At 38.1% G+C, this 15,003-nt stretch overlaps 1 protein-coding gene across 1 annotated transcript; it reads right to left on the bottom strand.

Annotated features, from left to right (window-relative positions):
- Positions 1-473: 473 nt before the first annotated feature.
- On the bottom strand, positions 474-1,721 carry LOC148027640 (ACT domain-containing protein ACR10-like). The gene has a single exon (XM_087689864.1). It carries the CDS (start codon positions 1,719-1,721, stop codon positions 474-476), a length of 1,248 nt encoding a protein of 415 aa, XP_087545990.1.
- Positions 1,722-15,003: the final 13,282 nt, after the last annotated feature.

Raw genomic sequence — 15,003 nt, 5'->3', positions numbered from 1 at the left:
AAGTACTTATGTCCATTCTCGCGTGGAACAAGATGTGAAGAGCCAAAATCGGTCATCGAGGGGAAGAAAGATTAGTGGTCACATTATGTGTTTTGACTCACCAGAATACGTAATAAACGGCAAAGAACATGAGCCAAATCATGTGGAGATTCGGCAAAGATGTGCTCTTTTATAACAGCTCGGGATGGCAGTAATGCACTTTTGCAAACTAATATTGGCACGAGAGGATCGACGATCTCTAGCAACACGACGAATGCGAACTCCAATAATGTGGGTGACCAGTGACCACTCCCATATATATACCTACTTGTCAACATTCGATCCATCTTAAGTCAGCTGAAGAAAACAAAAGCGCTAATCTGACTGCGGTAAAGAGATTGTATACGCAGTTACAGAGAAGTTGCTTCTACATGCGTCATGAAGAAGTACTGATCTGTGTCGTTGCCTTAATTATGTTGGTCGCCTCATGATCTTCATTGCATTTCTTGTCGCAGGCGAGACATCAGAAGTTCTTGCTTGAGCGGGTCCGAAACCTTGCTACCATCTTCTTGTGTCAAGAAGAGCTCAATGTTTGCCGACGGATGGACCGAGTCAACGTCATAGTCGGCACGCAGGAAATAGAGCTTCATGTGCAAGTCGGTGACGACCCTGAGGCAATCAGTGAGGAGACCATTCCTATTCCGCAGATGGAACTGTATGTGGACTCGGCTCATCCTTGGACTTAGAGTGTTGTCGACATTGAAGGTGCATGCATTGTTGTAATAATGGTGATCTGAAGCTGCAGCTGCAGGAGAGCTCATGTTCAGTCTGAGCTGATGATTTGACACAGGTGACGCTATTATACCAGAGTACCAGTGATCGGAGCCATTTGGAACGTGAACGGCGGCTGCTGGCATAAGACAAAACTCATTAGGAAGAGCTGAATCAGGTACATTCGTATCCACTGAAGTTGCAGCAGATCTGTTATAGTTCCATAGTTTGTCACTACTTGCTGTAGGCGTATAGGAACTGATAGCAGCTTCACAGCTGTGATCATAGTTAGATAGGGATAGCTTCTCAGTACTAACTGTAGACGAACTACTGGTGGAACTGGAACGGAGGTGGCGTAAGTTATAAGCTGATCGCTCGTCAGTGATTAGAGACGCACTAGAGCTGGAGCGGGAGAAGCTTAAGATAGACCTAATTATGGAGGCTCGCGTGGAAGGACAGAGAGAAGCAAGGCGCTGCTGCAGCTGTTTCTTGACGAAATCTAGCTCGTAATTTTGCAATAGGGATGGTGGCAGCTCCACCCAAAAGAGCATAAGGCACCATCTACCATCCACCGAGCAGTCAGCTCGCACCATGCCGAGGCCTAGCTCCAGCAGCTCAGTGACTATCCGATATGCTACGCCCATTTCATCGAGGCAATTTATGTACAACTTCAACAAACGCCTGCTACCCCGAGGCTCAACCTCAGTAGCGATACACACGACGTCATCGCTCGACTCCTCCGGTGCGCCGAGCTGAGTCTGATCAGCGGTAGATTTCGCGTTAGTACAGGGAGTAATCGTTGATCCAAATGAGGAAGTAGTCGATGTTCTATAACTGCCTTGGCTCTTATTGACGTCCATCGGTGCAGTCCTGTGATCTGCAGTAAGTCTGACCTTATTCATACTGCACTGACTATATTCATTCTCAGCTGCTCCGCTTGCGGACCCTTGCATCTTGAGTATCTTTGTCATTATCCTGACGCCTTATACCAGCTTCTGGCCTGTCTCTGATATTCTTCTGTGTTTTAAAGCTTAATTTGGTAGCAGGAGCAAGTTTTGTCGCTTGCTAGTCACGGAACTGATGTATCTACGGAATTATGGAACACATGCTATATAGACAAGGCCATACAGCTAGTCCGCCTAGAATTTTGGATGCCGACTAATTGATTGAACGCTGGCGTAATCCTCAAGATCAAAGCTTTTAATTAAGCTTAGGTTTTTTTCTCCTAACAGCATCTCGACTAGACAAGGAACTTTATTGGTTGCATCCGCTACTGTGGAAGGGTGCCTGAGTGTTTCTATTGCGATCGATCATAGCTATAATTTCTCCAAGTAGGCAAATGTCGAATTTGTTGCTCCCAAGCTCGAGCTTTTAGTCACCAATCAATTATTAGGTCTTAGCTATAGAATCGCTTCTTGGATTCCAAGTCTTTACTATAATCTCTTTTAATTCATTAGCATTGCCCTTTAGGGCACAATGTTTGGTATAGCCTTAGAAGTCGTGGAATCATCCATTTGGAGATTACAATCTTATTAATTAGAACCTGATATTGTGTCAAATACATGAGATGCTTTCACTTTTTGATATTTTGAATTAAAAAATCTTATTCTTAGTCTTCAGTTTCCAAAAACAAAGCTATAATCTTTCAATTTCAGCAATGATATCATTGGCTTCTACAAAGTCTCCTCTGCTTGCTCATTCCCTCCACATCCACCAACATGGCTACGATAACCAAGACTTGCACAAAGCACAATCACATCAGCAATGTGTCAAGGCTATTATGTTTGTGACTATGATGCCCACACTACAGACAAGGGACAAGGTGTGAGTATAAGGGTAGTTGTGAGGTCATTGCCATCTCAAAAAACTTCTTCTTACTTTTTGAGGGTGGAAAAAATCTCTAGTAGCTTCTACAGACTAATGTATGTATCATCTAAACTAGTATCAGATCCTTCATCATGATCTCTAGGTCATCATCCTCATTGGCATTAATTTATGTGTCATTTTCCTCATCATGCTTTCCCCTCCTCATGTCATCATAAAGCTTGGTGCCTCTCACAACCCACATTGGGGCAAGAGATGCTAGATGTTGGTCACAAGGTAGATGATGCAAAAGATAAGAAAAATATAGGTGTTATAGAAGTCAACAAGTCCATGCTTGAGAGTTGGCATGTATACATGAGACGCATAAGCCTCACTAATTCTACCATGGACCTCTCTTTACATGACAAAGCAACCCCCCTCTATGATCTGAAGGTTGTCCTAGTGTTTCTACTTGCCTGGTTTGCTTAGAGTCGCAAAGAGTTGTAACGTTGTCGGAGGGGTTTTTGTCGAAAGGTCGAATCTCTGGGGATCAGAAGTAGAGATAGGAGATGGAAGAGAAGATAGAGAATACCCAAGTGGTAAACACTACAAAGACAAATCACAATGAATTGAATCAATATGTATTGTTAGAACCTGGAAACTTCGCACCAGTCAAAAGCAATCTACAGGCATTAGATATCTTGGAGCTTCCTCATAGAACAAAACGTGCATAAAAATTACAGCTCCTTCTCTGCTACTTGAAACCCAAATCTGATGACTCTATTGGCTCCAAAAGGGGGATAAAACCCCAAGACACTAAGACACTTGGTTACGGATCTCCCAGATCACTCCTTCTTCTTTCAGTTCAATTTGCAATTTTCATCCTATTTACAACGATCGCGACACACGCGATTTTGCAATCAGTCCTTCTTGTGAAAATCCCCTAATTGGCTGAAAAAGAAACTTGCTTTTTGCATGCCATCCTAATCTAGAAGCTTTTTTCTAACTTTTTCGGATTTTTACAATAAATAATATAAAAAATAGGCTAAAATTATCCAAAATTCTAGTATTTTCGGATAATCCATGCAAGTCACACTAGTACTAATGGCTCAGATCACATTGACTCTCTAGATCAATAAAGAAGTCGAATGATGATGCATTCCATACTTTTTCACACAGTGTCCTCATAACATCACGACAACGTTGATAGTGTTGGTGTGTGAACCTTGGGTTGAGAAATTGGTTTTTGTGGACGAAGTCCATGATCATAAAGCTACAATTATATCCAATGTGGAGCATTGCTTTGAGTTTAGTTTGCATTAAAAGAAGGTTTTCTGACAAACTTTCCACAAAAGTGAGCTCTCAAGTGAGTTTATTATGGCTATGCCCTTGTACACCATGTTCCAATGATCATGGTTATCAAGGCAATGCTAATGTATACTATTTTGAGCAATATTATTTTGAGCTATTGACTAAGAAAACCTCACAAAAATAGTATGGAGGCTAAAATTTACCCCCTAATTTTTACCTTGATGAGAAAATGTCACATACTTGTTGTTTCCATACTCACTACAATAGAGAAGAGTTGTGGAAGGTAAGTTCAAAATCATGGGTATGTTTATTTGATTGTGTACTAAAGCATGTAATGATGTGGTCTTTTGTATTAGTGAAATCTTCATAAATACTTATATTTAAATGCTCAATAATTGTCAACCATTTAAAAAAAGTATTCTAAATTAGAGTTGTGTTACTTTTGGCTTTCCATACTTCTTACTAAGAGAACAAACATAAGATAAATGAAAATAGTGGCTCACAGACACTCACATGGATACACACATGAGAGAGACAAGTGTGTAAGTTGCTTAAGCCATCTAAGTACTCAATAGGTGGTTTAAATGTAAATATTCAATCTACACACTCATCTATGCAAATGTAGTACTTAGACTCATGTGGAGAAGAAATCATCATCTCTAAAGAACATTTACTTGTATTGATGTTGTCACCATTGCATATAATCTTTTCAATTCCTCATTTTTCACTAACCATTCCTACAATTGAATCAAATTGGACATGATGGTGCCTCCAACCCTTGACGAGCTCTTAGTGCTAAAGACATTGAAAATGGTGAATGTGGCACCTTTCGTTATGGTGGACAAGGTTGATCATGAGGATCAAAATTGTATATGCTAAGCATAGGAAAAAGTTAGATAGGTGGATTTTTTGTTTAGTAAAATATTTCAATGCATCAATGGTTTGTTGAACTAGATATGCTCGAGATGACAATCCACATGTCTGTGGGTAGATGTATACATTTGACGTGATAACCGCATGTAACATGGACATGGTCAATAGGTAATAGAGTACATGATAGGCCATTCATACTAAAACTTCGAGTAGCTTGTTTGAGTTGTTTATTATTAAGATAATGAGATATTTTGTGCTTAAAATGCTCACAATAGTTCATGAAAGTTTTATTTGATAGGTAATATTTACATGGCTTGTTATTAAAAACAAGGAAGACTTTTTTATCATTTGAATGCTGCTCATCACAATTTTATATGAAAATTAGTGTTGGTAAGATTTATAGCCATGAATATTGATATTGTTTGTGTGACATTTCTTTCACACATCCATCTCAAAAACTTCAAAAGATTTGAACCCATTTCTCACAAAAACACCAAAGTTAGCCTTAAAAATCCACATGAAAGACTTACTTTTTTAAAGTACTCATTTGTTTTTAGTTTTAGTTTTCTAGATTTAGAAAGGGTTCATTGTAAAATTATGTGGCTAATAATATAAACCACCTCACTTTTTATCTCTTTCTCTAAGCCTTCTCCTCCCTTATCTTTCCAAAAAACATACAATACATTGCATATATGACTATACACTTCTAGAATACTATTTTAATGAAACGTCTTCCATCATAATAAATTTGCTCCATTGATTCATTTACTTAAAGGAAAATAGCATTGAACAAAGTGGCAACATCCATCACCTTTGGCACCTTACTAGTGATGAAGACAAGAATAGCCTTAGCATGAAACCTGAGGGCATTTGGCAAATGTTCTTACCATCCTAGCTAATTATTTCTTCTAATGATATCTCTTCCTAAGGTATCAATAAATAAGTTAGATACTCCTTGAAAAGTGTCCTCCAACTATTGCTATAGTCATTGAAGAGTCATTTGTGTAAGTTTCTCATCTAGTGTGTCACACTCACGATGATATTGAGCAATCCTTTCTCTTGCTGAGTCTATTTCCATCTTTCTCTTATGGTTTAGTCTTGAAATTGTGTTGCCCTATGACAAGAAATTCTTGGAATCTCCTTCAACATCCTCCATTAATGCATCCTGGTTGAGAGCTATGGTCATAATTGCTTCAGAAATTGTCCATGCAATGTGTTGCATGCATAGAAGCATGGTCTTATTGTCTCCATAGGGCAATGTCAATGTGAGTAATATGTTGTAATTAGAGATTAATAAATCCTAGTTAATGGCATGAACTCCACAACTTTTTCCCTTTGCGTACATATCTTCATGTTGGTTGAGTCTAGTCATAATATAAGACAATACTTAGACAACATTTATCATCCACTTTCAAATACAAAAGCACAAAGTTATTTGGTCATCTAATCTTGCAAAATTTTCTTAAAAAGTAAGTTATTTTTTCTATCTAGTTACATAAATCTCACATATAATGTGTGGTTACATTGGATTTTTCAAGTTTGTAAATAATCATACTACCTAGTTTCTTATGATGGACTTCACATCTTGGAGAAAAACTTCTAAAAATGTAGGATTAAAGAAGATCTCATCGTTTCTTTCAACTCAATCTCAATCTTCCTTTAGTCTTCAACTCACTTTTGCTTTGAGCTCTTCCATGATACATGCAATGTGAGTCAATAAAGAGCTAGATGAAGATTAGGAATGTGAGTCCACTCAAGCTGCTTGTAGATTTTTACTTGAAGAAGTGTTTTGTAGGTATGGCTATGTTGCCAAAGTAACTGTTGATAGAGGAGAATTGGATGCCGATGAGGCTCGCCATTTCTTTGCTCAATTGGGAATCAAGTTATCTCTTACATTAGCCTACAATCCTGAAGGCAATGGTAAGAGTGAAAGAGGTCATCAACCAATTCTCAAAGCTTTGGAAAAGTCTTGCAGAGGGAAGATGAGAGAATGGCCTTAAATGCTTCCATTTACGTTCTGGGCTGATAGAACTACCCATAGTGTAATAACAGGTTATATGCTGGCTGAACTAATATATGGGCAGCCACCTATTATGCCTATTGAGGAATCTATTATCACATGGAGTATCTTGCCTTAGGATGAATGCATAAATAGAGAAGAGCTGCTGATTTTGTGCATACTGCAGCTTGAAAGAAGGCCAAAGGATGTCAAGTCAGCCATTGAAAGGCTGAAGGCAGCAAGGTTGAAGAATAAGAAGAGGTTTGAAAATTATCATCGACTCCGTCCAAGAGCTATCTAAGAGAATGATTAGGTACTTGTCTATGAGAGCAGCCTGGACAATTAGTATAGTGCTCATAGGAAGCTAGCCAAGCAATGGTTTGGACCATATGTGGTGAAGGTGGTACATGATAATACTACTTACACTTTGGATGAAATGGATGGAACCATGATCAAGATACCAATAGCCGACAAAAGTACCAAGCTCTTCAAATGAAGAGAGTCTTCTATTTATGAGCTTGATGACTTGGATGTGATCCATCTACTTGAAGACAAGGAAGAAGAAGAAGACTTAGAGGATGAAGATGAAGATATGTCAGAAGAAGAGCCTCCTTAACCTACAATTTCATGAAGTGGCACACGCCGGAGGATGTGCAGGTTAGGAGGGAGTGAATGTCAAAGAGTTTTCTGTTCATGGCATAAATCATAGAGTTCTTATGTTTGCAGAAGAACTTCATTAGGATTCACATGAAAAACTTTCATACATAATTCAGTCATTATTTCCCAACACTTGACCTAGATACCATTTAATCTCATAAGTTCCTTTGTAACTTGACATGCAATTTTCAGTTTGTATCATGTAAATTGACAAAGTCTATGGGGACCATCAACTTGATCAGCAGGAGGTAATTGACAGTTTATAGGTTATGCCAAATTGGTTCATGAGGTATATTTGCTTGGAAATCAAGAAGAGTGCCCAAAAGTCCACTTGGTTTGTATGGGACCTGAAGTAATGGACTTGTGTGACTTGTAAGTGACCTATATGGTCCACTTTTATGTGGAAGAAGAAGAGAAGAGCAGCCAGCATTTTTCGGCACAATTTTCGGGTCTACACACCTGTGGCAAATGGAGGGAGAGCTGAAGGCTATGGTGCATGCTCCAAAGCATGCAAACACAGAGCAACCTGAAGAAAGAGAGGAGATACAAACAAAGATGGTGAGAGTATTTTTTGCCCATCCATTTGGTATCATGAAAATGAGTGGTATGACAGTCCATAAAAGGGGAAAACAGAGATAAAGTATTAAGCATGCTCTTATGTACGTCTTCTTCCATTCTCTTACCATATTCATTGTCCATTGAAGCCCCTCTTGTGCCCAAGTACTTGAATAACTTTGGGGCAAGTAAAGGGGAGATTTTGGAGGTGTATGGGCCTGTTTTGGACTGCTAAAACCTATCATAAATAGGGCAGCCCATTGTTCTTGTCTTCTTGAAGGGAAATCAAGTGATCTATGTGGTTGCAAGTGATGGTATTGACCTTTAAACATCAGGGCTTCATTTGAGAGTGATTAGAGAGGCTTATTCTTGAGTTTATGTGCATTTTTGGAGCTTGTTTATGGGCTGGAAATTACTATTATAAAATAGAGCTGAAGTGAATTAAAAGCTTTGTCAGTGCATTTCAAGATTTTTTGGTCTATGTCTTAGAAGGAGTGGAGTCTACCACTCAAATACTTTTATCTTAGAGTTGCTGTTCATTGGCATTCATGAAATTGAAACCGTTTGGGTTTGCATTTGAAATATGTATTTGGATTAAATCTGAGATAAAATCTCTATATGTATTGGTCTATTAACCTCATACACATTTGATGTAATCGAGTCAAAGTCTTTAACTTCATCCATGTATGCTAAGTATATGAAAAAGCTTGAGGTTTTCTTCTCCAACTGAATCATCTCTAAAACCCAAGACTTATCAAACCCCATTCTTTTCTCTCTCTCTCCTAACCTTGAACCCCTCACTCCTCTTCTGCTCTAAACCTCGGTTGTAGACCTTCGAGCCCCAACACAATGACAACGTGTTCTCCATTGTGATAGTTAGAGTGCTATCATGCTAGCACAGAATCCTGTCTTTCATGCAAAGACAAAGATCATACAAGTGAAGTACCACTTCATTAGAGATGTACTTGACAACAAGAGCATTGAGCTTGTCAAAGTGCATACAGATGATAATCCTGCAGACCTTCTCACGAAGGGTCTTCCAACAGAGCGGTTTGCTCATTGCCAACAGATGATGGGAGTTGGATGGATATATTTCAGCTTTGTACATACCTAGACTTAGTTGATTCTTTTCTTCTCTTAAGGCACATTTCCTTTAGGTGGGAGATTGTTGGGAATAAAGGGCCACCGTGCCTTTTATATTTGCACGGGTGTGAACACACCCTTAGTACATTGTACTTTCATACATATATCTATCTAAAAACCTAAAGTGGTACACTCGCCATTGTATCGAAAAATGTGTTCACTCTCTACTTTGCTCTCTCGCGCGCTCTCTCTCTCTCTCTCACTACGTGTAATGAGTGTCTGCCTCGATCTCAGTGCGTAATCAATTCCTACATTGGAAGGTCGATATAGAAAGGTCACCACAAAAGGATAAGTCCACCTCGTTCTCAAAGAGTTCTTAGTTTCCTATCTTTCCATCATTGTTACCCGATTCTAGCTTCTCTATATGCTCCAAGCTTTCGGTAGCCTCCACCCCTTGCAATATTAACCCCTCTATTTGCATATAGTCCTCATCTACACTGGGAATATTGCTTTCATCATATACTCTCACACTTCGGGGAGCTTAAGATACAACATACCACCATCGAGGATGTCGGGGGTTTGGATAGAAAATTACATATTCAAAATCACATACAAGAGAGATTTAACATTTGTGACATATACCATGTCATAATTAAATTAAAAAAAACATGAGTTCATGCACCTGTTCACAATGGGCCGACAATACAAACATGTCACACAAATTCGTCATTTTTTCGGAATCTATTTCGAGAAATCCAGATGGACCTTGTCGAACTGTTGCCCTAGCTCCTTCAAAAACCACTTTGAAGAAACACTACACAACTTGGATCCGTTGCTCATCGTCGGCTCTCTTACTCAAAATTTACCATGATACCACAATTCGTTGTGGAGCGCATATTGTCGATATACTCCACGTGGAAATGTCATTCGTGTGACCACACCGCACTGTATATATTTTGTACTATACATTGAAACATACATTGAAACAATTAATTAATTATCATATATAAAATATAGATACAATAAACCCTAAGCACATCATCACCTTTGGACTACATCTCCTAGAGAATTTTCACTCCTCAGTTGAGACCTCCACCCCTTTGCAAGACGCTCCGGTCAAAGCTTCATGCAACCATCGTATTGACATAAACCATGGTATCTCCTCCATGCCCTCGGGATATTGAATCGGTCAATGGCGCATACTACATCAAAATTCAGATCACGCTTCTTCCTGATCTTCCTTGGCGCTTGCTTATACCTAGCGAGCCACATCTCCATGGAGAAATGGTGCAATATACAAAAACAATTCACTTTCTCCTCCATTGTAGCATCCATATTTTTTTCTAGTGCATTTCCAACCACCACATCTTCTGTCAATCTATCATCGTCCTTTAGCGAGACCATACCATACTATTGTTTGAATCCATTTTTGGTACCCATGCATAGCATATTAGAATTTACATACTATATGATCGTTTGTAGATGGGTGGAGATTTTACATACGTTAATTTAAATCCCTTTTCAAATAGTTTAAGAAAGAAAAAAAGAATAATAAGAAAAACAAATTGTTAATCGTAATGTAGACCAAATGAAAAATGATGAAGGCCATGATGTTCAAGATCGTGAGGCATATCTTAATGAGTGGATCCCATGTGCTTGCTCTCAATGTAAGTTTGAAATTAGACAAAAACATCGATTGTCTATAGAACACGTACAACGCTTCGGCGAGTTTACATAAGAGGTCATTGATCAGGTGATCTCAAAATTTGAGAAAACGATAAGAAAAGTGTATATCAATCATGCATTATATTCACAAACTAATTGAATATCATATACAAAAACATTGGATGTGGCCGTAAATTTTATTACAGGGAGGTGACGTCTCATCCCAAGGAGGCGTACACATTTTATGGCTAGTTAGAAGAGTTCATGGGTTGGGGATGGATAGAATGTTACAACTATAAATATCATCTCTCACTTGACTTGGGTCTCACCTATATATACTAACTCTACGTCAATATGAATCATTCTTTGGGAGCATGTCTTGTGTATCTCTCTCGTACTCTCTCTTTCTCTCTCAACATGGTATCAGAGCTATGGATGCGTAGCAACAACAAGGACGATAAGTTGTTTCATTGTTTATACTTGATTGAATTCTTTGCATAAGTGATGATTTGATACATGAACTTGTTCAAATTAGAAGTATTAGTTAATTTTGTCTTTAATAAGTGCTCTCGAATCCTATTAAAACGACTTGTCAATCGGAGTTCTGAATCAAAAGTTATGACAGTTCTGGATTCAAGACAACAATTCTGCTCAAATCTACGATTCTTTATTTAAAACTGTAATTCTAATTACAATTCGTTAATTCCTAATTACAACTCATTAATTGCTCGTCTTCGTTAATGACGTTGATTACGACAAGTAAATATCTTGCTATTTTTAGCAGTGTTTTATTCTCGTTCACGTTCTTTGTTCGACCGAAATAGCACTTTTCTTATACGTGTCATCTCGTCTTGCACATTACGTCTCTCTATTTTGGGCTTTCTTTTTATTCACTCAATAATTTTTGTTGTTCTTATGTGATCTCCCTATTTTGATTGTCATGCGTCTCAACTACGCTCGTCTTGTTCATGGTTTGCAGATTTTGCGATCTCATCTTATTTGTTTTCTCTCGAGATACGGACATGGCCAATTGTGTAATTGTTAACGGATATCCGTCTGGCCAACGTTCGGTTTCCTTCTTCCAAGGACAAGGCTTTCCTAGGTGAAAAGCAAAGATGATGCTAATTCTTGAAGGTGATGAATTATTTGATATTGTTTTGGGCAACCTGTCTTGCCCAGTTCAACCTATTGATGTGATGAATGACAATGATGGCCCATTATTTGAACAATGGAAAATTGATCATACTGATTGGATTCGTGGTGACAAAGTGGCTCGTCGTTATATATTGTCTGCACTTCCTGACTCACTTATGTTGGATGTCTTTCATCTTGAAACCTCTCATGCTGTTTGGGAATATCTTATCTCAACGTTTGAGAAGAAATCGTTCACTGAAATTTTATATCTCCAAACTCGTTTGAAGAATCTTCAATATAAGGTTGGTACTTCTATGCACTCTCATATCAAGGATTTTAAAGACAATATCAATCAGCTTGGTGCTGTTGGCGCTCTTGTTGCTAAAAATCATATTTTTACTCAACTTCTTCATACCATCAAAGATCCTTTATATGACAATATCATCACTATTTTGTCTAACAAGGATGATGTCCACTTTGACAAAGCATGTATATCTCTTATTGAATATTCTCAACGTCATGAGCATCATTTGGAAAAATCTGATGTTGTTTTGGTCACTAGCGAACAAAGGGATTTTGATGCTGCTTTTGTTGCTCGCAAGCGTCCCCCTTCATGTTTTCAGCTAGGGTGGACGCCCTAATCAAGGTGGTAAATCTTCTCGACTTGCTTATCCTAACTAACATTGTTCTTATTGTGATAAGAAAGGCCATGTGGCTTCTGATTGCTAGGCACGTCAATATGATGAGGAGCATGGAGTTACTACAAAGCAACCTTGCTCGTCCAAAAGTTTTCCTCCTTGTGATTATTGTGCACATACAGATCATCCATCTCGTCGTTGTTATAAATGTAAATATGACGAAGAACGTTCTTGAGCTTATATTGTTCAAAAAACTACAACGGATGATTATCATACTCATCAGGAGCTCAATTTCGTCCATCATGATATCTCTTTAGAAAAGGTACTTCATGTTCATGATGGTTCTCTATTCATCGTTGATTCAGGTGCCATTGGAAACATGACATACCAATCGAGTGGCTTCACAATTATCATTCTCTTCCTATCAAGAAGTTTGTTTACCTTGCGGATGATACGACTTGTCAAGTCAATGGAGTGGGTGATTTATATCTCAGGAGTGTTTCATCCACTAGAATATTAAGAGTTTTTCATGTTCCAGATTTGCAAAGAAATATTCTTTCTGTTGCTCGTCTAGTTGATCTTGGTTTTTTTGTTGGCTTTGATCATAATCAATGTCATATAGAGAAAGACGGACATACTATAGCAGTGGCTCCTCGACATGGTAATCTCTTTGAGCTATCATTGAACGATACGGTTGCAAATGTTGTTACTACCCCTGGAGATGCAAATTACAAATTATGGCATCAACGATTTGCACACTCTGATTTTGCCAAAATTCTTGATCTTCATCATCATGGTCTTGTGCAAGGTATGGATCTTAAATCTCATCCACGTATGGGAATATGTGAGTACTGTGCACTTGGAAAACACCATCATTCTCCTTTCCACACTTCTACTTCATCTCATTCCTGTGCTCTCTTGGATTTGGTTCATACCAATATTTGCGGTCCTTTTCTTGCCTCAAAGTCTCAATATCGATATTTTATAACTTTCATTGATGATTTCTCACGGTACACACATGTCTATCTTCTTCGACATAAGTCTGAGGCTTTATCTATATTTAAACAATACAAGATAAGTGTGGAGCTTCAAACTGGATTCTCTATAAAGACTCTTCGTAGTGACAATGGCGATGAATATATATCCAATCTATTTGATGACTTCTATAAGGATCAAGGTATTCATCATAGTTTATAAAACCTTATTTTCCTCAGCAAAATGGTGTTGCTGAGTGCAAAAATTGCACTATTCTTAATGCTATACGTTGCATGCTTATACACTCTGGTTTGTCTTGAAAGTTTTGGACTGAAACACTTCTAACAGCCGTTTTTATTCAAAATCATCTTCCAACAACTGCACCTATTGGTAAAATTCCTATAACAATCTGGATGGGGAAGACACCTTCAGTCTCTCACTTTCACATATTTGGCTGCATTGCTTATATTCATGTGCCCAAGGACACTCGACATAAGTTGGATCCTCTAGGTTTGAAGGTTATTTTTTTTGGTTATTCAGATCATTCCAAAGGTTACAAATTTTATGATCCTTCTACTCAAAAGGTTATCATTAGTCATGATGCTATATTTGATGAGAAGACTATGGGTGGCACATGGTCGTAAGATGTTTTAGATGATACACAGTCTTTGCTTAGTGCATTTCCTTACTTGCTTTGTGAGTCTACTAATTCTGATGATCATAAATCTCCTTCACCTCCAAAGAAGATTGATGAAAATTTGGAGATATATGTCGATCTTCCTATTGAGATAGAGCATGGATTCTATTCTATTGAATATGATGTCTTTGATGATGCTGTGTCTGTCCAAGAGGATCCAATATCGTATATGGAAGCTATCAATTTGTCTCAAAGGGATCAATGGCAAGAAGCTATGCAAGCTGAGTATGATTCTTTAATCTCCAAAGGTACATGGATTCTTACTAAACTCCCCCCAAATCGTGTTCCTATCAAATGTAAATGGGTTTATAAAACCAAGACCAAAGTTGATGGCTCATTTGATAAGTTCAAAGCACGAATTGTTGCAAAAGGTTACTCACAGATTGCAGGAGAAGATTATCAAGAAACATTTTCTCCCATTATGTGCTCCACAACTGTTCGTATGCTTTTGGCTTTTGCAACACTATTTGATCTAGAATTTCACAAAATGGATGTTAAAAGGGCTTTTTTCAATGGAGATCTTGAAGAAGAAATCTATATGGAGCAACCTGAAGGTTTTATGATTGCAGGAAAGGAGCATCTTGTATTCCAGCTTCATCGTGCATTATATGGATTGGAGCAAGCCTTTCGTGCTTGGTATATTAAGATTGATCAGTTCCTCAAATCTAAAGGTTTTGTTGCATATTTTGCTGACCCAAATCTTTACATCAAAAGGGAGGACAAATGTTTTATTATTCTTGCTCTATATGTTGATGATACTATTCTTGTGTCAAATAATATTGCTTTCTTGGATGCTATGAAGAAGCTTTTATTGACTGCATTTGAAATGGTGGATCTTGGTGAGATACATTCTTGTTTGGGTA

Source organism: Lygodium microphyllum, chromosome 12, assembly GCF_053477565.2.
Source record: "Lygodium microphyllum isolate KBCC chromosome 12, Lygodium_microphyllum_v1.1.10, whole genome shotgun sequence".
Classification (NCBI taxonomy): Eukaryota; Viridiplantae; Streptophyta; class Polypodiopsida; order Schizaeales; family Lygodiaceae; genus Lygodium; species Lygodium microphyllum.
Note: the sequence above shows the minus strand (reverse complement) of the source record. Positions and strands in the feature narration are given on the sequence as shown.